The sequence below is a fragment of the Dama dama genome, chromosome 27, assembly GCF_033118175.1.
Source record: "Dama dama isolate Ldn47 chromosome 27, ASM3311817v1, whole genome shotgun sequence".
Taxonomy (NCBI): Eukaryota; Metazoa; Chordata; class Mammalia; order Artiodactyla; family Cervidae; genus Dama; species Dama dama.
The window spans coordinates 45,745,354-45,768,503 of NC_083707.1; the positions used below are offsets into that span (position 1 = coordinate 45,745,354).

The window sequence follows — 23,150 nt, forward strand, 5'->3', positions numbered from 1 at the left end:
AGGCTGGATCCCAAAGCACAAGAAAAAGAATTAGCTTGATAAGAGCTGGAACACTCCATTATATGAAAAGGCAGAGAGGCAGAGTGTGTGGGAACAAAGCAGATGGAATATGAATCTTATGGTCAGGAAGATGAGGCATTTCTCATCATGTCATTGCTGTTTTCTTAATGAAGTAAAGCAAGGTGGTTAGTGAAACTAAAGGGAGACAAAAAGCAAAGATTTGAGGAGAAAGGAGAAAATGTGAACTAGTTGTCTCAGCAAGTTGGAAAGTTAATTTGCTAGGGATCTATAGTAGGGATTAGGGCAGGCTTAAGTGCCTGTTTGAGATTGATCATCCTTAATTAAAAGTTAACCAATCCACTGTATCACATGAGTTCACGTTTTGCCCCGCAGCTATGCACCTGTGCCCCTGTAGGAAGCATAGGGCATTGGTGCCAGGTGATGGGCCTCTCAGAATAAACTGGGATGAGGCGAAGTAAATTTCCTAGTGCTACTCACTCAGCCTTTAAGTGTAGGAGTTAGGATTTGCACCTCACTCCCTCTTTCTCCAAAATCCATGCTCTCTACAAGGAAGATGAAAGGAAAACAGAGGACACAATCCACTGAAGAGTTCATTTTCTCATGCTAGTTCCCAGAATAGTTCCAAGCACTTCAACTGAATTCAAGCCTGCGAGTTTCCTACGTCCATAGCAGCTTCTCCCTAGAAGGTTATTTAAAGCATATATTCTAAATGTCATCACAGCCCAGGTTACATCATGATGTACCTTGTAATGATCCAAAGGCAACACATTTTGCCATTTTGTAAGGATTAGAATTTGTTTTCTTGGTTTAAGAAACAAAGAAATATGTAAATTATTTTATAAAGTTTCCTACTGAAGAGTTATAAGACTTTTAAATTTTGTTTCCCAAGAATGTAGACTTATATTGAACACTGGCTTATATCCAGTCCCAGGTCAGTGGACCACTAGATTCTCAAGAGAGACAGGAATGACTGTGCCAAGGAAAGGGGAACAGTGGGTGGTCCAGTGACCAGAGCAGACTAGACAGTATAGGCTGAAGATTGATTACAGCAATTAATCTTTTCTCTCTTTCATCTCCAGCCCCATCTTTACTAGTGCCTTGAGTTCCATCTTCAGCAAGTGGGACCTCCCTGTCTTCACCCTGCCCTTCAACTTCGCCTTGACCCTGTACTTGGCAGCCACCGGCCACTACAACCTCTTCTTCCCCACGACGCTGGTGGAGCCTATGTCTTCAGTGCCCAACATCAACTGGTCGGAGATTGAGATGCCTCTGGTAAGTCACCGACGGCAGGTGTGTGGGGGCCTGTTTCCCCTGCAGCCATCTCACTCACCACTTTGTGGATTACTCAGGCACTCAGCTTCTCTGCACCTCCAGTAAATGACGCATCTTAGCACAGAGGAGCACAGGAAGGGGTCAGTGCCACCTCCATATCTTCTTTCCATAACCCCCTACTGGCGACCTTATAGGTGCCAGGCTTGTCATCAGACACTGAGCATACACGGAAAATAAGACAACATCCCTGCCTTCAGGACATCTACAACCTGCCCAGGGCAGCAGGTGATAAACAAGGGTACAGATAAGGGTTAGGCTGGCAGAATGGTGGCTTTGAGGGGAAGATATTAAATAAGATGAATAGGTGGGTGAAGGGTCAAGGCACTGAAATAATATTTAAAATTAAGATTTTAAAGATATTAGCAATAGGAGAATTCCCGGAATGTTCAGTGGTTAAGACTCCAAGCTTCACTGCCGAGAGCCCAGGTTCAATCCCTGGTTAAGGGAACTAAGATCCCACAAGCCACGAGGCATGCCCCCCACTGCCAAAAAAAGAGATATTATCAATAGAAGATGGGGGTAAATTTTTGTGTATTTTCCATATCAGTGGCTGTCAAGCAGGAGTGATTTTTTTTTTTCCTTCTTAAGGAGGGTGAATGTCTACAGAAATGTTTTAAAGGTCAAAACTAGGTGGAATGTACCACTGACCTCTAGTGAGTAGAGGCCAGGGATGCTACTAGACCTCCTACAATGCACGGCCTTCTCCCCACAGCGAAGAATTAACCAGCCCAAAAGGTCAAAGCTGAGAAACCTTGCCTTATGTCCTGATATCCACAGATATACAAATGCATTTATTCTACTGAACTCTAGAAATCAGAGATAAAGGGATATAATAAAAATCTCACACAAGATTAAAAATGTAGAATTGTAAAACTCTGACCTTGTTAATGCATATTAATGGACAGCCCCATGGACTGTAGCCCACCAGGCTCCGCTGTCCATGGGGATCCAGGCAAGAATACTGGAGTGGGTTGCCATGCCCTCCTCCAGGGGGATCTTCCCAACCCAGGGATCAAACCCAGGTCTCCTGCATGGCAGGCAGATTCTTTACTGTCTGAGCCACCAGAGAAGCCCTGTTAATGAATATAGGGATAGCTAACAGCTGACCCTGAAGCAAATTTATTATGTACCAGACATTTGAAGCCCTTAGCTTACTAACTCATTTAAACCTCACCATAACCCAAAGCTAACTACCATCATCCTCTTTTACAGATGGGGAAACTAAGGCACAGGGAGGGTTAGTTTTCCAAGATCAAGCTGTAGCTGGTGCTGCAAATATTGTTCACAAAATCTGGTTTCTGAGCCCTCCCCACCCAGCCTGGCCCGGCGTCTCGATGTGCTTACACCTTAGTGTGGGGCCCGTGTGGCCCCGGTGCGGGCAGACAGTAGGTAGGATGCACAACGCAGGCCCTGCAGGCTCGCCACACCCTGAGCCTAAACCTGTCAGGAAAGGAAGGCCTCCCCCTCCCTCACGGCAGACGCTGCTGCCAACAATGCCAAACTTTTTTTAAAGTTTTTGTCTTGCTAGAAGTTTTATCTGGGGCTGGGGCTGGAATGGGATCAGAGGCAGGGTTAGGGCCTAAATCCAAGGCAATGGAAAAGACAGAGCCCTGTGTTTAAGTGAAAGCCCGCTTTCTCAAATGGAAAACTACTGGGGTCGGAGCAGGAACGAAACGAACTGAATGGTCCATGATCAGCCACCTGGTGACTGGACACACTGCCTCCGGGCACAATTTGCTGCCCCTGAGCCCGCGGGTGAAGCTGGCCTGAGTGACAGCCGCAGGGTATGCGGCACTGCAGGGGGAAAAGGCCCACCGAGCCCCCGACCTGCCCTGCACGCGAGGCGGTGCCATCCCGTGCTGAGAGACCAGCGTAGAGACAGCCACATAGAAGAGATGCTTCTTGTTCATCTTCTAACAGTAAAAAGTACTAGGAGTCAAATCCAGGTGCCCCGAGGCCCAAGTTCACCCTCTGAGCTCCCCCCCACCACCTCTCTGACCACTGACTCCTTTCCTTCTACACCATCCAGATCTGAGTTTTGACCAATCAGTGCCATTTCTCTCTTTCTCTTTAAAACAATGAGGGGAATGATTTCTGTTTTGTTCAGCCGGCTTGTTGTTGTTACACAAGGATTATCCGAAGGACAGAGAAGGCCGGTCCTTAGTAAATTTCCACCGCACACCTGACTGCCCTTTGTACCAGGGTGTTGGCTGTAACTTAGAGAGCAGCATGGAGGGGTTGGGGCCCCGGTTCACCAGGCTGAAGTTTGGATCCCAGCAGAGCTTCATTCTAAACTCAGACTTCTCTCCGAGGCAGCTTGCCCCCTCAATTCTCTCCTTCTTGCCTGCTTGGACTTTAAACCTGGGTTCCCAGATGGAACTGAGGTCCCTGGGTTGAAACAAAGGATTTTCAGGGTTCCTGTAAATAAGACAGGACCCCACCCTGTGAGTCCTTGCACAAGTCTATAGGCTCTGGACCAAACAGTGGTTGGTGTTTAAAAGGCCACCTATTTGGAGGCAAGAGTGGACATAGTTTAAAAACTATCTGGGACTCCTCAAATTCGCTAAAGAAATCAGACTGACACTAGAATTAAATCAAGTTGTTAAAAAGAACAAAATTTCATCAAAGGGAGAAATGCAATGAACTCCCAACATCTACAGTAGATGATGACTAATCCATTGGTCCCCAAATTCTGTTGTACCTGGTGCTCTGGCCATGCCCCCTCACACCACTTAGGATGTCTGTGGAGGTGCTAGGCATTAATATTTTTTAAAAAAAGATCTTTAGGTGATTTCAATGTTCACAAAATTTGGAAACCACTGAACTAATCCACACATATTTATTAAGCACCTATTATGGCCCCAGCTAAAGGAGTCCTGTGCTCAAAGAGGTCACATGAGCTGATAATGGAGGAAGGAGTTGGCAGAATTTTAAAACTGGAAGATTGTCTATTGGGCAGCCTCCTGGTGGTACAGAGATGGTCACACACAAACTTCCACAGAAACCCCTAAAAGCTGGGGCTCATGACTCTGGGCCAGTGCTCTCTCTGCCCTGTCAATCTCCCTCTTTTTCTTTGTGCCCTCAAAGAACTTTTTGCCAAAATGTGGGTGATTTGGCTATTTTAAAAAAAGCTATCTTGACATCACTGCCAAATCAACCATCTCCAGATCCAACATCTCCCAGTGACTCTCAAGCCCAGGGATCCAGTGCTTCATGCTGTTCTCCAGATACTCCTCATGCTTCCTGTCTGCCAAGTGCTCCTGGAGAGCAGAGGAAGTGCTCCTCTTTCTTCCTGGGCTCCCCCGTCCCTGGGTTAGCACCAAATGTGAGCAACCAAGAGACCAGCAGTCAGGCACAGAGGCTTTAGCCTGGGATCAGCCACTGTGAGCTGGATGATCTTTGGTCAAATCATTCATCAAAATGGCCCAGACAGAAACCAACACAACTTTCTGTAAAGCAATTACCCTTCCATTAAAAAAATTTATAAAAATTTTTTAATTAAATTTTTTAATTTAAATTTTTTAATTAAAAATTTTTTTTAATTTAAATTTTTTAATTAAAAAATTTTTTTAATTTTTCCAGAATTCCTGGTATATTTCTAGGATTTCAGAGGGTCTAGAGGAAGCCCTCTGGTGCCCTGAAACCTCCCAGTGGCAGTCCAGGGAGGCACCCTCTAGACCCCCAAAGCAAAAGCCACGTGTCCCTCAGAACCACCTGGCTCCAGCCTCTGCTGGGGACCTGCTTGGTTTTGCATGAGGGATGCTCAGATGCCTGCCAGGTGGTGGAGTGAGGAGCGATTTGTTCCAGCTCGTGCCTTCCCTTCCACATTCTCCCACACGCTGGCAGGCACAGCAATCCTCCCGTTCCACACCATGACCCCCTGGGGAAAGGCTCAGTCCTCACCCCGAGGCTTGGTCCTTGCATTATCAGCCCACACTCCACTGACCTGTATTTTGTTGACTTCGCAGCTGCTACAAGCCATCCCTGTCGGGGTCGGGCAGGTGTACGGCTGCGACAACCCCTGGACAGGCGGCGTGTTCCTGGTGGCCCTGTTCATCTGCTCGCCACTCATTTGCTTGCATGCAGCCATTGGCTCAATTGTGGGGCTGCTGGCAGGTAGGCCAGGGCCCCCCTCTCGGCAGGGGTCATTTTCCTGAGGTCATTTCTCCCAGCACACAGTAAAGAGTCAAGGCTTACTCTCTTCCCTGAAGTTTTTAAACACTGTCAGGGCTTGAGACTTAATTTTTCCTTTCTTGAGTCTCCAAAAGATAGCAGGGCATGTGGGGAGATGCAAAAGGGCTGAGACCTATTGGCCTGTAGCCCCTGGGAGCTGAGCGGTGGGAGGCAGACGGGAACCTGGTGCGGGTGGGGAGCACTAGCCGACCCAGTAGGGGTATAAACAACCTAGCACTTTGAAATTCTGACTAAGCTAACGGGAAAAATTTTCCCAAGAATTGGATTGCCATTTAACAAATGTGATTCAATTTCTACGTGTGTGTCTATACACATGTTCATATATGTTAAGTGAAGAGAGTAGAGTCAGAAACGGACCTTGGGTGCTTTGGGAATAGGAGCCTGCTGACTTATCCCAATATTTTTCAAAAATTTCTTGGAAGCATGACTTTAAAAAAAAGAATGTTATTTGGAAATAATTTCAAACTTGTGAAAACTTACAAAATTAAAAATAGTCCGAGAGACACCCACAAATTCTTCACCCAGATTCACCTGCTGTTCACATCCAACCCCTTCTGCCATCTCATTTCTCTGTCTGCATATATCTATATGTGTCTAGACATAATTTTTCTCAACCAGTTGAAGCACAACTTTTCTGTTGAAATCTTTCTTGCTAAAAATGCAGCTGCTCTGGCCAAAGGAGTGGGGTGGGCCTGCAGCCCACCTCCTTGGCAGCCCCTCACCCTAGAAGTGGTCATACCTCTGAGTGAACCCTTTGAAAATCAGTGGAAACCACTGCTCTCTCCCCCCACTGTCGCTTTCCTAAGACCAGACGCCCTTTGTAGAGGCTCCTCTGATGAGCAGGTATTGGGGGGGAGTGGGGGTCAGTGATGGGAGGAAGAGCACCTGAGAACTGGCACCAGCCATGGGGTGGCCTTCACGCTGTGACCTCGAGTCAGCCAGAAATGCAATACCTTGTCCGACAGCCCTGACGGTGGCCACGCCCTTCGAGACCATCTACCTGGGCCTCTGGAGCTACAACTGTGTCCTCTCCTGCATCGCCATCGGGGGCGTGTTCTACGCCCTCACCTGGCAGACCCACCTGCTGGCCCTCATCTGTGGTAGGTACCAGGGAAGTTTGGCAGCCAAGTCACTCTGCTGTTCCTTGCCCTTCCCCACTCCCCTGGGTGTGGACACCCATGGTGGACCCTCGTCAGTACTGAGCAGTAATGATGGAAGGACTGTGGCCGGGGTCTTATCACTAAGGGATTTAATGGGTGTACCCTAAGAGCTGGGGGGTCTGAGGTTCTTCCTCTGTCAGATGGAGTCACCACCACTATTCCTCATGAACCATTAAAGTTCACGAGGAAATCACACACACATTTCCTCGTGTGCTAGTGGCAGCATTCCTGACCTCAACAACTGTTCTCACTCAACCACTATCGACAGGGCACCACTAAGTGCTGGGCCCTCGGCTAGACCTGGAAGATACAGACCACATCCTCATGAAGCCATGGTCTAGCAGAGCAGATGTAATTGCCCAATATTCAGGGCAATTATCTGTGATATCTAAAAAGACTATTGGAAAGAGCCAGTGAGATGACATACCTGGGAGATGACGTACCTGGGAGGACTGAGGTCCCAGAAGATTGTAACATAGCACTAAAGGAGCCTGATTTCCATAAAGTGAACAAAGAACGCGCTGTGTGAAGAGAAACAGACCACAGTCATTAAACTGCACCCCAGCACCATGCTCTGTGCTGGATAAACAGTGCTCGTTTCATCCTGCCAAGATCACTGCCAGGCATAGATTTTAGCCCCATTTTACAGGTGAGGAAATGAGACTCAGAGGGGTTGACAAACTTGTCCAAACACAACTACTGATGGCAGAAGTGAGATTCAAACTCCAGTCCCATCAGCCTCCCTGTCCTGGAGTTGCTTATGTCCTCTGGAACCAACAAGACACTAAAACACAAAACTAGAGGCAAGTGAAGGGCAGAATATCATCCAGAAGGGCTCTCTTGTTTGTTTTCCCCCAGTTAAGTGTGGGAACTGTAAATGCCCGCTGTGTCTCTTATACCCTCCTCAGCATCCAGCTGGAGACTGGATTTGGAGAACAGTGGGCCCAGCAAATATTCACCAAGTCAAAACTGCCAGGTATTTTGAGGTTGAGACTGTAACTGTCTATGATCCTCAGAGAGATGGCAGATTCCTGTGGCTGGAACCACCTGGGAGGGCTTTGGGAGGAGGCTGGGGTTTATCTCAACCCTTTCAGGGTGGGATTTGGATAAGCAAAGACAGGGGAAAGGTGTTCTGGACAGGAAAACAGAGCAAACATAGGCAGAAGGAGCTTGTTCAGAAGCACCAGGGCTGTGGATAAGTTCCCCTCACTGTCCTGGGGTTCCTCATCTGTGGGTGAACCCAGGGGCCTGGCTCAGGGACCCAACATGGTCCAGCTGTGAGGGGACTTGGAGAGGGTCCAGGAGCATCACAGCAGCTCAGAATCTTGGACAAGAGGGACTTTATTCAGAGCTCATATAGTCTGACAACTCATCCCTCCAGACGGACAATCACCCAGCCATCCAGTCTGTGCTAGAGCATCACCAAGGTCATTGTGGAGTAGTAAAAGATGCTTGTTGACCCCTGACTCCACACAGAGCTACCATGGAAGTGGGGAGGTGATAAAGGGATATGCAAGCTTTCATCTCTACCCTCAGAGAGCACACAGCCCAGTGAGAGATGGGTCACAAGCAAACACACCAGATGTCAGGGTGTGGGGCCAACACAGTGGCCCTGGGGCCGGAGTGGAGCCCGCTCTTAGGGAAGGCTGGGGGCGGGCCCTGGGAAGCTGACTCCTGATGGTCCTTGTGTCTCCACAGCCCTGTTCTGTGCATACATGGGAGCAGCCCTCACCAACATAATGTCAGTGGTAAGTCTGGGGTCTCCTGACACTACCCTAAAGTGCCCCAACCCAACCAGGCCTTCAGGACATTTGGAGTCTTGTGAGTGGGTTCCAGTCGCTAGCTTGGTCAAGGTTTATTCAGGGTTTGTCCAGAGAAGGACTGGCCACAGTATATTTTATGTGCCTTTGAGGGGTGTGTTCGTGTGGATGTGTGTGTGAAAGAGAGGGTTTTGTAAACAGCAGTGGAGAACATGGGTGGACAAATGGAGGTACTCATGTTTAGCCGGCACTGAGAGAATGTCTCTAGGGGGTTTCAGCTCCATCATTAGAAGATTCTGATTGTCCCCAGAGGGACCAACACCTCAAATTCAAACCAACCATTCTGACATGATCAATCCAGAAACCAAGGCTGTCACTAGGGGAGGGTCGCCATTCTCAGCCCCTACCGCATCCTTCTCCTCCAAGGTCCCAGGAACCCAGGAACATTTTCAGATCCCAGTGTTTTTGCTTTCAGGTTGGTGTGCCACCAGGCACCTGGCCCTTCTGCCTCTCCACACTCACCTTTCTGCTGCTGACGACCAACAGCCCCACCATCTACAAGCTCCCACTCAGCAGAGTCACCTACCCAGAGGCCAACCGCATCTACTACCTGACAGTGAAAAGCCAGGAAGAAGAGAAGTCCTCCAGTGGTGACTAGCCAAGTTATAGGCAGAAATGCTCTTTGCCTGGACTGGGGTCTGCTCCCTGTAATCTCAGCTCTGGGTCAATCAGCTGCAGCACTCACTTTCTTTGCCTCTCCTCGCACCTGCGTGGAACAAAACACGCCTATCCCTCCCTCTCCCTGACATTGATTTTCTCTCTCTGCCCAAATCACCTTAACTCTCCACTGTGCACTGTTCAAAGACACTGGTGATGAGTTCCTGGTGTTAGTAGGAAGGCATGTATTTTCAATGTCAGTGACTTAAAACAAAACCATTCTTTGTATTTAGTCTTTTTTTTTTTTTTTTTGTATTTAGTCTTTTGTAAAGGTGATTCAGAGATGATCTTCTTAGCAGGTTTAACTAAACAACAGAAGCTAAGAAATCAAACGTGCTGAGTGGTTCCTGGGTGGGTGAAAATTCAGGGAATGCAGATGCCAGAGTGCACAGAGCTAATGACTGGTGGGTACATACAGCTATACATAAAAGAGAGAAATCTCAGATAGAGAAACACAGTTTGAAAGTCAAAATGGGGACAGTTAGGGCACTGAAAGTGTCTAAATAGGGACTCAGACATTTAGGGGTCAGAGTAAAGGGCAAGAGGATAGTCTGTAGCAGGAAGTAATCAGTAAGTTAGGCTCCTACACGACTCATGATGAAAGATTGGCATTTCTCACTGCGGGTCAAGCCAGCGACTTTGAGCAGGGAATTCAGTTGAGGAAATCACCTGAGCTCAGTATGTGAGAGGCTGGGGAGATCTATTTCATTTCCCAGTTTGCCTGTGGGTGTTGGAAGCTTTATGAGACTTATGATACTTAAATGGTTAATCTTAAGTAGAAGAACAAACAATTATTAATGAATTTTATAATTTGTCTTCCCAATTATAGGTATTGTCTTACATTCAATCTTTATTTAGATACAGACCAGGGATTGTCAACTTTGTCCTGGAAAGTGTCAAATTTCAGTTCTGGAGGCAACACAATCTCTTTTACAAATACTCAACCCTGTCATCATAGAGCATAGTAACCTTAGACAACATGTGAATGAAAGAGGGTGGCTGTGTTCCAACCGGACTTTATTAAACGAGCAGCTAGATTTGGTCCACAAGCTGTAGTTGGCTGGGCCCTGCTATAGACGATCAATACAACGCTCAGGGTCTGGAGATCCATATGTGACTTAGGAACTGGTGGGAAGTGGGCAGACTCAAAGGACACCACCAGGTTCTTTAACCAGACAAAGCCACAAGGCATTTACATGCTGGGTGATAGTGTGAAGAGCCTTAGGAAATCGAGGGCACTCGAGAAAGGGAGATCAGGGTGGCCGGAAGCAGGAAGATCTGCCCTGAGGCTCTTGCAGAGACTGACAAGCCCAGTGCTGAGCACTAGGGGGCGCAGTTTTACACCAGCCCCTCAGTCCCCACCCGGGTCTAGGAACCACCCCTCTGGCTCACCCGGTCTGGCTGTTTTGCCTCGGCCAGTAGGTTCACCACCACAGGAGGAAGAAGAAAACTGGAGCCCTTCAGTGCAGGGTTTCTAGGCAGGAGGAGCAGGGAGGCGCTGGAATCTCAGGGCTGGAGGGAGCACGCAGGCCAGGTTGTGCCACCATACTGTGACCCGTGACCTCCATTTGGAGGAAGAGGACTTTTTGTTTCCTGACAGGCTTCCAGGAAGCCTGAAAGGAGACCCCTCCCCGCAAGTACCCTAGCAGGAGATAGAACCCGAAACCCTATTCGTTCATTATGGGCAAATTGTCGTAGGAAATTCCCTGCTCTCTCCATTAAGCCCTGAGAATCTCCGCCCAAAGCACTGGATCTGATGGAAACAGCCCTTTAGCCACGCTTTTTATTGGATTCTCAGGAGAGGAAAACTATCTGGATATGAAAAATGCTTTCAGCTCAGTTGGACAAGAGTCTCTCTCCCCTTCCTTCTCTTCCTGCATCACTTCTTGGTTTGTCATTTACAAGGTAACACGTGGGTCACAGTTATCCGGGTTGTTTTTCCCTCCCAAGTTCCTGCTTTAATTCCCCCACAAGAATTAAAAGTTAACTGTGTTGCAAGCTGCCAAACTCGTTAGGAGAAAAATGGATAAAAGCTAAGTTATTCTGAAAAGGGAAAAAGTATATCCACCAAATCTGGAAAAGCCACACGGCCCCAGAAACCCTATAATGCACTGCGATCAAGATGACCAGGTACTTACGTACAAGTAAATGTTTTTACACGTGTTTTTACACATTATCTGCTAGTAGGATGTAAGAAAAAACTGGACAAAGTGTATTATTAATCAGTGAATTACCTTGCCAAGAGAAGTTGTACAGGATCGATAAAAAAATTTTTTTTAATCCTTTGAGGCTAAGATGCTGAAAGTTGACAATATTTTCCAAATGTGGCCAAACAATCTCCTCCTGGAGACAGAACAAATATCAGTCATTAAGCCAGGGTGGTGGGCAGAAGTGGCATCTTTCTTCTCAGGCATGGATGAGGGTGGGCAGAAGTGAAAAACCTGCTAAGAAAACTCTGCCCAGTGCAGGTCACTCTGTCCACAGGCCATGGACAGATGCCCAGATGTGCTCTGAAGTAGTCCAAATAGCCCCCAGGACCTGAGAGCTAGCTCCCTGGTGTTATCTTGTCCCACCTTCACCAGAGCTTCCCCCTCTCCTGCCCCTGAATGAACATGTCAGAGCCCTAACCTTGCAGATTCTCCCCACCAGCATGGGGCACTCGGGAGCAGGCCTCCAGGAGGGAAGAAGGGCTTCTGGGAACATGTCATAGCTGTTTTCCTACTATCATCTCAAACTACCAGCAGCAGCTCTTGGGTGTACAAATGATAGTTGAACATACATATTTATGGTTGAACAGAAACAAACTACTACTCTCTGAAATTCAAGAAAGTAGGAATGTATGTGCGGAGTTGGGGAGGGCGGGGCTTTAGCAAAAGTGCTGTCTTAAACTCTTTTTTCCCTAACAAACCCTTTTCTCCCTCTCTCCACTGTCTCCTCCCTCTGACCTGGCCATCTCTCCCACCCATTTTCGTCTTCTGTCCTACAACACTGACAAGTTCTACTATCATTGTGAAACAGTGTTGTTCTGCTGCATTTTTAAATGGTTGGTTTTAATTATCTCTCCAGTCTCTTCTATGATAACTGACATAATCAAAATCTCTACTTCAAACAGGGAGCTTGCTAGGAAATAATCCATTTTCTTTAGTTTTAAAATTTTATTGCCAGAATATTACTCATAATGTTCTCATGGTAATTTGTATCTCTCCAGTTATCTGCAGCTTTGTCTCCTTTTTCATTTCTAATCTTCTGTAATTTTCTCTTTCCTTTAGGCTTGTGAGGGGTTCATTCATTTTATTGATTTTTTTCAAAGAAACAGTTTAGAATTTATTTGTCTTTTTCTACTCATTTCGATTTGTTTTTATTTCTTTTTCCCGTTTTCTTGTGGCTTATTTAAATGTTCTCTTCTCCGAATGTTTTTAAAATTCATATAAAATTTCCTTATTTTAGATCTTTGCTCTTTAACAACAAAGGCATTTAAGTCTATTAATTTCCCTCAGTTACAGCTTTAGCTGTGTACTGTAGGTTTTGGAATAAAGTGTTCTGCTTTCATCAGTTTTAAAAGTTTGTTATTTTACTTTTTATTTCTCTTTGAGGCAAGAATTTTTGAAGAACATGTTTCTTGATTTCCAGCACTTTAAACTTTTTGATGTTTTTCAGCTTTCCATATCTACTGTTATAGGATTATGAGCAAATGGCTGGTACAATCTTTATTTTTAAATGTTACGCATTTTTCTTTGTAGCCAAGTATATGTTTGATTTTGAACATACAAAATGCAGATTTTTTATCTGAAGGAAATGTATATTAAATTGATTTATTAACTGCATCATTCAACTCTTCTATGCACTTATGTATTTTTAGTTTATAAATCTTAATTCTGAAAAGGGTTTATTAAAATTCAACTATAATTGTATAGTTTTATTAAACTTTTTTTGTATTTCTGAAATATTTGTCTCATATATTTAGCAGCTACATTGTTTGGTACCTATGGACTGTGATTAACATTGATTCTTCTTAAATTTTATCTTTTACTACTATAGACTGCCCATTTTTATACTCATTAGTGCCTTTAACCAAATTCTGATTCAGTTGACATTGACATTGCTGAATCCACTTTCTTTCTGGTATTTCCTTTTCCTTTTATTTTAAACTTTATCATTTCCTTTTAACTTTATCACTTTCTTTTAACTGTATTTCTGACCTCATTCACTCATTCATCCATAAGACATTGTATGAGGAACTATTTTAATATGTCACTCAGGCCCCCTTGACAAAAAACCAGGAAAGAATCAGACCATTTCCTGCCTTCAAGGAATTCACTTTATGGGGATTTGCCTGGCCATGTGAGTAATCTTACCTGAGAGGATGTCACCACAGACTGCCTGAGCCACATAAGGTCACAGCACCAGTTTCATGATTTTGAGTGGTGAATGAAATATCTTGTTGGGTTAATCTTCTGTTTAGGAAAAGTATTAAGCATGATGTTAAGAGTTTCAGGAAAATTTCTATGCCTCTTCTCCTCTTGTTCTCTATCTTGTCATTACCTGCCTGCCCAAACACTCCCAGCTGTCCCTTCAGTTCAAGTCTTTGAACCTGTTAAAATGTAAACAGTCCTGGGAAGGTAACATAGTAAGCATGATCAATCACTTGCATCTTAGGTTGAAGGCGTCATTTCTGAGAATTGGTTGGATGAAAAAGGAGAGGAGAGTACAAAGAAAAAAATAGGTAGCACATTTTGAGAGTGTCTTTGGCAAAGGAGGGCATGCTGAGATGGGGCCAAGCTGGAGGAATGAGATATGGAGGGCCTTTGTTCCATCATCGGTGATAACAAACTGTTGTATTTGGCTTAGAGAAGAGAAGAAATGCCTGGGGCCATGACTGTGGAAGAAGTTGTCATTTTACTCAACAGTTCTTCAGAGCATAGAATAAGGACCATTAGATGGGAGTGATAAGCAAACAGACATTGAACCAATGGAAAGGGATGATTTTTTACAATGGAAGTTGCCTGAGAAATGGTTGTCCTGTGAAATTCTGAGTTCAGGAGAAGGGCAAGAGACCTATTAGAGATGCTTGCTTTTAGTAGGGGTAGACCAGATGACCGTGGCAGCCTCTCTTCCAACTCCAAGTTTCAGTGATACTATGGCCCTGAGTTCCTACAGAGAAATGAGGAGGAGGTATCATTAAGGTGGTAAAAAGTATGAACATGGAGACAAATATATCAAAAATATACCATTGCTGCATTTATAGGTTTTCCTAGAGCTTGACTGGTTAGCCATTTGCTCAGTCTATCAAAATACTCAACATGGCTACTTGTGTGGATGCAACCTGAGGAATCAGCATCATTCAACTGTGCCTCTTCCTTGACTTTCTCATCTTCATCACGTTCCTCTCTCCAGGGATTCCTCTTCCGGTCAACCCTATAACATCTGCCCATCAGGAAACTCAATCTTCTTACATCTGTGGCTACATCGAATCTATGTGTTCCGGTTTGTTTGTACTTCCTGTACAAGTCTTGAGCTTTGTCTCCTTGGGTCATAAATGTTGTAAGGGCCTGGGGACAGCCATTAATATAATCTAAAACCAGCTAAGAGTTGGCAGTTTCAGCGTGGTTTATTGATTTCCACTCAATAAACTACAGTCTCATCTGGCAACTTTAAAAGGCATTCACTTTTTAATATGAGATTTTTCAACTTACTTGGCTTTTCTTGCCTCTTATGATTCAAAGAAAATAGAAGAATCCATAGGGAACACTTCTGTTCCTAGTGGAATTAGAATTCCAAGGCCCCAAGGAGGGAGGCAGGGGACATTGCTAGAAAAGTCCTCTTATTCTCTGTGAACTGGTGACTAGGAGCCTCCAGCCTCTCCTCCACAGGCTGCTGAGACCGAATGAATAAAGGAAGTAACTCTCCAGGGAGCTTCTAGATTAGCTTTCATTTATTCCACAGGAACTGTAGCCTTTTCCCAGGAGGAATCTGACCTCCCCAAGGCTGGCTCCTAGAGGTCAGTGCAGGCTCCTGCCCCTACAAAGTTGGAAATGCAGAGTTGAGCATTATGAAGAAGATAGTTCTGAAGTAAATTCTGATGGACAAAGCCGACCAGGAGATAAGTACCTGTACCCTAAATTATCTTGGGGATCCCCCAGTATCTGAGCTGTGGCCTTTGGTAAGACCCTTTGGTGGCAAGCGTCCACCTCAGTCTTCTGCTTTCCAGGAGCACTCGATTGCCCCTCCCTAACCTAGTGTGTGTGACAGACACCACTCATCTGAGGACACCGCTCCATTTGGCTCCTGAGATGTGGGTGAATTTCCTGGATGGCGCCTCCCTCCTGGGTAATCATTTCCTATCTTTTCTAATTGGTCACATGTTGTTCCTGGGTAGCATCTCCCTGTTACTTTCGGATGCATAGGGGGCTGAAGTGAAGAATGCACCACCAGAAGTTCAGGAGTCTTCAGGAGAGGCCAGAGCAAGAGAGGGCATAGGTGAGCCTCCTGAGCTGAGAGACCAGCAAGCTGGGGACAAGGAGCGTGTCATCAGCAGGTAGCCACAGGCCCTGAACTTCAACACCAAGAGGAAGGCCCCTGTGCGGGAGCTGAACTCCAGTCAGTTCCCCACCCTCCCTGGAATGCGGGACTTTCCCCGCCCACTCGTCTGTTTGCTTTCCTTCCTCAGAAGGGCCCCCTCACCCTGTGATCAGGACCCCTCTCCGGCAGTTCCAGAACACCTGGCCTGGTGGAAAGGGGGCCTTTGACGTCAGCGGGGAGTTTGTCTACTCAGGTGTAGCTAATATCCTCAGTGTGAGTTCTGTTTCTGAACTTGGGCAGCCACCTCACACCCTGTCACTTGAAGGGGTGCGGGTGATACGCAGTTGATGCTTGACCCTTCAGACTCACAAAGCCAAACAGAACATGTTTGGATTGGGCCTCCTCCCCAGACTCCAGCCCACCAGACCCCCCCACTACCACCACGACTGTCTGGGACCCGGGAGGGCGGCTTCCCTCATATATAGAGCTCAGAGTTCTTTCTGGAGACGGGGGTTAGGTCATGCCCTCTTTGCTCTGAGAGGGCCCACCAGGACCCGGTCAGCAGAGTCAGAAGGAGGAAAGGTCTAGAAATTTCCACAAAACCAGAAAAAAGGCATCTAGTATTAATTAGGCTGTGCAGAAATATCCATCAAGACACAGATGGTAATAACATTCCTCAGCCTGTGCCCTGCCTGTGTGGGAGATTAAGGGAGTTCATTGAGGTGGGAAGGCAAATTGGCCCCTGAGGAGACGACAGTTAGGTAATTGCCTTAAAGGCATATACTGGAGCAAGAATTCTAAGGAAAGGGGTGACTGAAGGTGATGCCTGAGGAAGGACAGACAAACTACCTCCAGGCAGTCCAGGCTCTGCCCCTTTAAAGGAAACCTGCCTGATGGGGGCACCATGATGGCCAAGGCCAGTCTTCCCCAGGGAGTTTAGGAAAGTCAGAGAGTGAGCACGCTGCAGGAAGAGCGATCCTTTTCTCTCCCTCTTCTTCCATATGGTGCCCTTCCTCAAGTGGAAGCCAGGCACCAGGCATAAGGTTAGGAAACACGAGGGGAATTTACAGAAAGTCAGCCAGAGGATGAGCTGGTGAGCTGTGGGAACTGAAGGGGTTCAGTTTTAGGGAGAAGTCCAGCACCTGAGTTGAGGACCAGAGACACCACCCAGTTGGAAAGAAGTTTCTTCCCAAATCCCAGTGGTCTGGATTCCTCCAGACCTGTGCAGGAAATCCAAAGGAACTCAGGTAAGAGGTCTGGGGGAGAGAAATGAATCAGGTAGACCCCCTAGCTGGGCTTCCCAGGTGGCTCAGAGGTAAAGAATCCACCTCCCAATGCAGGAGACTCTGGTTCAATCCCCGGGTTGGGAGGATCCCCTAGAGAAGGAAATGGCAATCCACCCTAGTATTCTTGCCTGGGAAATCCCATGGACAGAGGATTCTGGTGGGCTACAGTCCATGGAGTCGCAAAGAGTCAGGCACAACTGAGCGACTGAACAACATACCCCCTAGCCAATAGGGCCATCTATCTGACTTTTCAAAGGAACTGAAAAAAGAAAGGTCAATGTCTTTCTGTTCCTTCTTCTGCTGAGCTGCAGAAAGACAGTCCTGGGAGTGGGGGACCTTATTAAGAACTCCAGAGAGAGTTCAGATCCTGGAAGCTTCAAGCTGGAAGAGCTCTTAAATAATTCTATTAATAGTTCAAACCCCATGAGGAACCCCATGGCTTATCCAGGAAACTGTCCAGGTGATAAATGAGCCTGGACAAAAGCCCAGGTGTCCTAACTCACAACACTGAGCTCTTCTCGCACATCTGGTGATGGGTCTAAGTTAACCCATCAGCCTCAAATCCCCTTACCACCTACCTGTCCACTGGATGAGACTTCATATTATTTATCATCCTTTCTACAACTCTGCAACACACAACACTGACATCGGTGTGATTCCCAGGGCAGCCCCGCATTGAACTGACTGTGAGATGCTAATGAGGTCGATTTGAAAACCTTGTTCCCAGGAGTCCTTATCTGCTGCTTCCAGGGTGGAGGTACCTGGTCCAGAGGCACCTTGGCCTCTCACCTCAGGTCCTATACTCCTTCCACAGACATGCCAATAGAACTAGAGCATCTCAGTATCCACAAACATCTTCATACAGCCCATCTCCTCAGTGGCCCTCTCTTTCATGGCCATCTGAGATTACTTTAGACATGTTCTGTGTAGCTACAGAGTGATGTTTCTGGAAGACAGGTAGCCATGCCATAAGGAACAATGTCCCAGGACACTGATATTATCTGATCAGAGAATGAACAATCTGGTATGGTATGTGATCTCCTCAAAACTAGCACTGAAGGATAGGAACCTCAGTGAGCTTGCTGAAATTAGGCAATCCTGTGAGTCTTGGAGAGCCCATGACCAGTCCGCTGCCCGCTTTCATGTACCCTTTCTCTCAGACTTGTTCAGCATCCACACTCTTCTTTAAGAGGGGAGGGGAAAAATAAGTTTACTCTCAAGTGCCAACTGTATCTAACTGGTATTGGTTGTCTGGAGATTTGTGTTAAGAAGGATTCTGAGGCTGTGTTGAAACTCACTGGGAAAGAGGTCTACAATCAGTTAGCTGTGTTTGCCACAGACAATGCAGGGAAGAGGTGGCGGGGAAGGGGAGACGGGGAGGGGGAAACATTGCCATAAAAGAAGACGCAGGTACACAACAGTCCAGAATTTCCTTGGCCTGTCATTGGATGACACAAATGTAATGGCACACAGGTGGATTCTTTCTGTTTGTTCTTGGTAACATTTGTTACTCCTTTTAGGATATGAAATACTTCGTAATTTTTTAAAATAAAAAGATCACAAGTCCATTGATATCATTTGCGAAGGCTCCAACAGTCTGTAAAACATCTTGCAGGAGTAAAGCCAGGAGGTTAAAACATAGCTCTGTAACTAATCAGCTATTTGGCCTCAGGAAAGCTGCTTTTCTCTGCGCCTCAGTTTTGTTTTGTTCACTAATACCTATTCTGGAGAAGGAAATGGCAACCCACTCCAGTGTTCTTGCCTGGAGAATCCCATGGACAGAGGAGCCTGGTGGGCCACAGTCCATGGGGTCACAGAGTCAGACACAACTAAGAGACTAATAAACACACACACCCAAATTCACTTGGTTATTAAAGACAGCTCCAAGTAGTTTCATTGGATTGGAAAATTTTCATGTACATTGTAACTATCAGTATAAAACTCCCCTGTGGCCCTAACTTCAAAAGATGGATCTGCAGTACCTTCTGCAAAAAACAGAATGATCCATGTGGCCATATAAATCAAGGATGGCTTCATGGAGGAAGCAGAACATAAACCAGATGATGAAAGCTGAATGTAAACTAGGCAACAAGAGGCAGAGGGCCAGAGGCAAGACCACAATGCCAAGGCAGGGTATGTGTTGGGCAGCAAAGGATGAGTGGGACGATGAAAATCAGCCATATTGTAGAACAGTTGGAAAGCTTGGCTGAGCAGTTTAGGCATTATTATACCCTTGGCAATAGGGAGCCATGGAGATTGTTGAGTGAGAGATTCACTAATGATATGCCTAATAACTGAAGCACAGAATGGATTGAAAGGAGGGAAATTAACAACACAGACACACAATTCTGAGGTGTGAGCTGGGTGTGAAGAGGGGAAGGAGAGTGAAAACTCACTCAGAGGACGGTCAGGCAGATGTTATCCCAGTTACCGATGGGGCGCTCTGACCTTCGCACTCTCCTCAACTTCATTCATGAGGTTGTTATAAGGTTAAATGAGGTTAAATCAAGCACCAACTCATTTATGCTAGTTAATGTCTTCATGGAGTGAGACAGAGACTCCAAAGTTCCCCTGTTCCTCTAAGCCTTCCTTTCCGCCTCTCTGAGGATGTGGCTACTAGAGGAAGGACTGGATCAGAGGGCTGGACTGGATATGCTCAAAAGCCTTTTCCAGTTAACGTTCAATGCCTCTGATAGTTAATGGAATGATCTTTGAAAATGTCAACTAAACACAACTTCACAGAAAAAGATAACACCTCATTTACCACCCACAGATGTCTGCATCACACACACACACACACACACGGTAGCCTTGAAAATTACACATCACAGTGCAAAGCTCAACTTCTGCATGGGAAATGTGAGCCCAAATCGTGGCCAAAGTGTTATCCTGTAGGACTGGATGTAGGGAAGAATCAAGTTATATACAGTTGTCACTTCAAAAAATATCCTTCTGGTATAGTAGCTAGGAAATTGCCTCATGATGTTGTGGGAGCCTCTGCCACAGTAAGCTGGAGAAATAAGAGACCTATGGATCTGGGGAGAGATGACAAAAGGGTCTTGACAGTAGGTTCCAGATCCTCTATGTGTCGGGCATTGCTAGTGACAGATGGGCAGCATTGACCCACCTCCAGGAGGCAGGAAAACCTGTTCAAAGCCTGAGAAAGACAGCTTGTAGAAAGTGTATAGGTAGAGACTTGTTTGAGTAAAGGTTGATTATTAGTAAAACAGACTAGATCATTTTTCCTTTTCTGAAAGATGTCATTTACGGTTTGGGTTTGTGTTCCCCCCCCTCAAAGGAACTTTAGTAAGCTTCAAAACGGTGGGCTCTTCTTTAAAATGACTCTTACCCTTGATATTTGAACAGATGGCATTTTCTGTATGTTAGCAATCAGTAGAGGCATAGATAATATGGATACTACTCTCCAGAAAGAAAAAAAAAAAGTGCTTTTGAGCAAATCATTGTGGCTCATGACTGTTCTTTCCTTGTCTGAATCAATGAGATGACAGCATCGCTGGACTCATGCCTCTTAAGACACAAGATGCTGGCAATCCTTGAGGGCAGGGACCGTGCCCCTGAGATGGTCCTGGACAGTCCCAGTATAATGCTGCCTGCACTGGGACACTTAAAAGTCTGGTTAGAGAAGGAGGTAACAGCAGTCCCTATATCAGGTGGGCACGCCGAGGAGTTACTCAGCTGCTAAGGTTTGCCTGCAGATTCTCGAGGACTAAGCTTCCCAGCACTCGTGTATTTGGGCTGAGAGAGCAAAGTCCTTGGTCCTCGAAGTAGAGGGAGCCTGGCGTGGCCCGAGTCCCCAGGCTCAGGCCATCTGTTTGCTGCCTCGTGCCACGCAGTACTATTTTTTGTGTGCCATGATGTTAGGGGGGAAGCTGGAAATAACCCCACAAAGTGAGTTATTGTTAAAAAATTTTTGTTCTTGAGCTTTAGAACACCCAGTCCCCACCTTCCAAGCAGCTTGGCGGTTTTCAGCCATGGGGTATAACCTCTTGCTAACCAAAACAAATCACATGAAGCAAGATCTCTGTCTTCAGTGGCCTGTTTCATCCTCTCTCATTACCTGTGTTCTTCCATCCACTCATGAAGGATTTTTGGGCCTCTGACTGGTTGGTCAAAGGCGGCCCATCACTTTATCACTTCTATAAACTCCCCTTCTTCTCTCCAGGCGGTGCTGGAAACACTCAGCTCTTGCCCATCAGTCTCCGAATCCCTACACAGCTCAGCCATCACCTTCGTGAACCTGTGGAAGGCTCTCACTTTCAGTATTTATGAAGTATTTAACATCTACAGTGAGATATGTTATTTTTTTTAATAGTTCATACCGTGAAATGATGGTTCATACCCAGTCAATGGTGGTTCATTATACCAGTCAGAAATTAAAATGTCTAGGGTAATTATCCCTCATTAACATAGTCAACAAATACTTCTGAGTGCCTACAATATGCCAGGATCATGCTGGGTGCTGGGGGTGCCAAGAGAAACCACTGTAAGGGGAAAAAATGGGCTGTCAAGAATCCTATGATGGTGACAGACAGGAACACAAGGTAGGAGTGGGTGCTGGTACGTGTAAGCTGCCAGGCCTGGCCTGACATGAGGACCCACTCTGCCCAGAGCACAAGCTATTCCAGGGGCATGGCCTCCCTGAGGAGCCAGCTCCCTGATGTCAGCATTGCAAAGTTATTCTCCCCAGCATTTTGCAAGCATTAATCTCATCTTCGTAACAATATGAGAATGAAATAACAGGTACCCTCCAAAATACCTGTCATCATCCTGTTTAGGCTGAGTTGGCAAGGTCAGCCCTATAGGGTCTCTTGATCTCCTTCTAAGTACCACTGTGCTTGCAATGGGGGAAACTGTCAATGAAATTTCATGACTTGCAAAATGCAGTGCAGAAATGAGTGATGCTGGTTCCTGGTCAGAATTATCATTGTTTTCTTTTTTTCCCACCACACCGATGGGACATTTCTTTCTAGAGCATTTGATAGATGTGTTCATGATATCCTTGAAATTACCTTTATCTGTTATGAAAGTCCTGAGAATCTGTCCCAAAGGTAGTGGGAAATTGCTATCACCTCAGCTTTAAGTATTTTCACAGCCTCGGGAAATTTGTTATTTTCTCTCCAATTGTCCTTGTGGCATTTGTTCCCACCTGCCATCCTCATCTCTTGGCCTGCATATCTGGAGGAGCTGTCAGCCTCCCTGGGTGGTCAGTCTGTGGTCTGCACTCCGGTCCTGCCCGCAGGAGACCAGAAGCAACACTGTATCAGACCACATCTGGGGCTGCCTCCCCAACCTCCCCACATAAGAACAAACATGAGTTCAAGGAAAAGAAAGATACTCTCTGTTTTTGTTTCTGTGGCCGGGACATCAGTTCTAGGAATACATGGTAATATGGACCCTACCCTACTTTCCTGGATTCTGAGCAGGCAGCACAGTCTATTGATAAGGACTGAAAGCAAAGGGCCAGGGCAGGAAAGGGGAGACAGTTCTTCTATAGATCAGCAAACTGGGAGCCAGGAGACCTGGGTGCAACTCCCAGCTGTGCCATAATTAATAACGACGTGATTTGGGAGGGGTGGGAGCGGGGAGTAATGTGATTTCTCTGGACTTGGAAAGTAGACTGTGACTTTGAAGATCCATGCAATTCTGAGTCTATGATGCTAAACAAGGTCAGCATATTTCTCCATGCGGAGGGTGACTAGGGTGGCTGATATTTGGCTTATGAGGGATGAAAAACATTGGGCAGGCAGAGGTGCCCTTCCAGCCTGGCAGATGTGCCCTGCAGACTGGCTATGGAAGAATGCCCTGCTTTGTCAGATGATGCAATGATACCCTCTGGGCCCCCACCCTCCTGCACAGAACTACCTGCAGAGGTGCCTTATTCACTTGTGTCTGACGTACCATCGCTTCTCCAGTCTCTGGAGTTAAGGCTCCATGGTGACCCACAGGCAGGATGCTGAGTAAAATAGGAGATTTTTCCCATCCCAAGCCTAGAGGGGAGGGGCGTGTTTGAAGTTTCATGTTTGAACTTTCAGTCTGAGAGTATAGACAAACCCCTTTTCTTGTTCATATGTGTCCCCCATACTCTGGTTGCTAATGCTATATTCTCAGCTTTGCTGAAGCTGTTTCTACATGAGCGATGT

The 23,150-nt window shown here is 46.2% G+C and overlaps 1 protein-coding gene across 1 annotated transcript in view; it reads left to right on the plus strand.

The window, feature by feature from the left end:
* SLC14A2 (solute carrier family 14 member 2) overlaps nt 1-23,150 on the plus strand; it is a 65,563-nt gene that overhangs the window by 23,125 nt on the left and 19,288 nt on the right. Inside the window, exons 5-9 of the mRNA XM_061130712.1 lie at nt 1,101-1,293; nt 5,322-5,469; nt 6,513-6,647; nt 8,406-8,455; nt 8,943-9,117. Of these exons, the coding sequence (XP_060986695.1) occupies nt 1,101-1,293; nt 5,322-5,469; nt 6,513-6,647; nt 8,406-8,455; nt 8,943-9,117 (701 nt within the window). The remainder of the gene's footprint in view (nt 1-1,100; nt 1,294-5,321; nt 5,470-6,512; nt 6,648-8,405; nt 8,456-8,942; nt 9,118-23,150) is intronic.